This window comes from Rhincodon typus, unplaced genomic scaffold, assembly GCF_021869965.1.
Source record: "Rhincodon typus isolate 14 unplaced genomic scaffold, sRhiTyp1.1 hic_rhity00003848, whole genome shotgun sequence".
Classification (NCBI taxonomy): Eukaryota; Metazoa; Chordata; class Chondrichthyes; order Orectolobiformes; family Rhincodontidae; genus Rhincodon; species Rhincodon typus.
In genome coordinates this window covers 4,650-5,514 of record NW_025969486.1, presented here as the reverse complement: position 1 = coordinate 5,514, position 865 = coordinate 4,650, and the positions used below count along the sequence as shown (strand labels likewise).

The 865-nt window shown below is 59.7% G+C and overlaps 1 protein-coding gene across 1 annotated transcript in view; it reads left to right on the top strand.

Annotated features, from left to right (window-relative positions):
- The window catches only part of LOC125481846 (chromodomain-helicase-DNA-binding protein 8-like), a 14,527-nt gene that overhangs the window by 9,086 nt on the left and 4,576 nt on the right, over positions 1 to 865 (top strand). The window contains exon 12 of the mRNA XM_048593772.1: positions 572 to 776. Coding sequence (XP_048449729.1) covers positions 572 to 776 — 205 coding nt within the window. The remainder of the gene's footprint in view (positions 1 to 571; positions 777 to 865) is intronic.

Below are 865 nucleotides of genomic sequence, written 5' to 3'. Positions count from 1 at the left end.
AGCCCTGTCTCCATTCTCAAAACTAATCCCACTGCCCCACTCTCTCCCCTCTCGCCCTGCCTCAATCCCCAAACTAATCCCACTGCTCCGCTCTCTCCACCATAGCCCTGTCTCAATCCCCAAACTAATCCCACTGTGCTGCTCCCTCCCACACCATAGCCCTGTCTTAATCTCAAAACTAATCCCACTGCCCTGCTCTCTCCCCATTCCATGTATCAATTCCACACTGCGCTCTCTGTCTTTCTCTCTAGTGCACATTCTGTCTATTTCTCTCCCTCTCTGTCAGTGTGTTCTCTCTCTCTCTCTCCCTCTGTTTCCCCCTCTGTGTCACAGTGTTTTCTCTCTCTGTAGCCCTGCCCTGTCTCTGTCCTTCTCTCTCTGTCTCCCTCAGTTGTCGTGTTTTCTCTGTGTCCCTTTCTGTGTCTCTCCCTCTCCTTCCCTCTCTCCCTCCCCCCACTTTCCCCCTCCCCCCTCCTCCTCCTCCCCCCCCCCCCTTTTCTCCCCCTCCCCCCCCCCCCCTCCGACCGCCTCCGACCCGCTCTCTCTGTGCCCCCCCCCCCACCCCCCGTAGGTGTGAGCCTGCACAGCCAGTCTCAGTACTGGCCCACCCCGTCGGTGCTGACCGCGCGCCTGCGCCGGCTGGTCACAGCGTACCAGCGCACGTACAAGCAGGAGCAGCAGAAGAGCGAGGCAGTGGAGAAGGGGGATCGGAGACGGCGGCGATGTGAGGCGGCCTTCAAGCTGAAAGAAATCGCAAGGCGAGAAAAGCAACAAAAGTAAGGGCGGGAGAGGGAGGGAGCACCCCTGGGGGTAGGCAGTCCTTCGACAGGTGAATGTTCCCCTTGCTCCGGACACTACGCTGCCC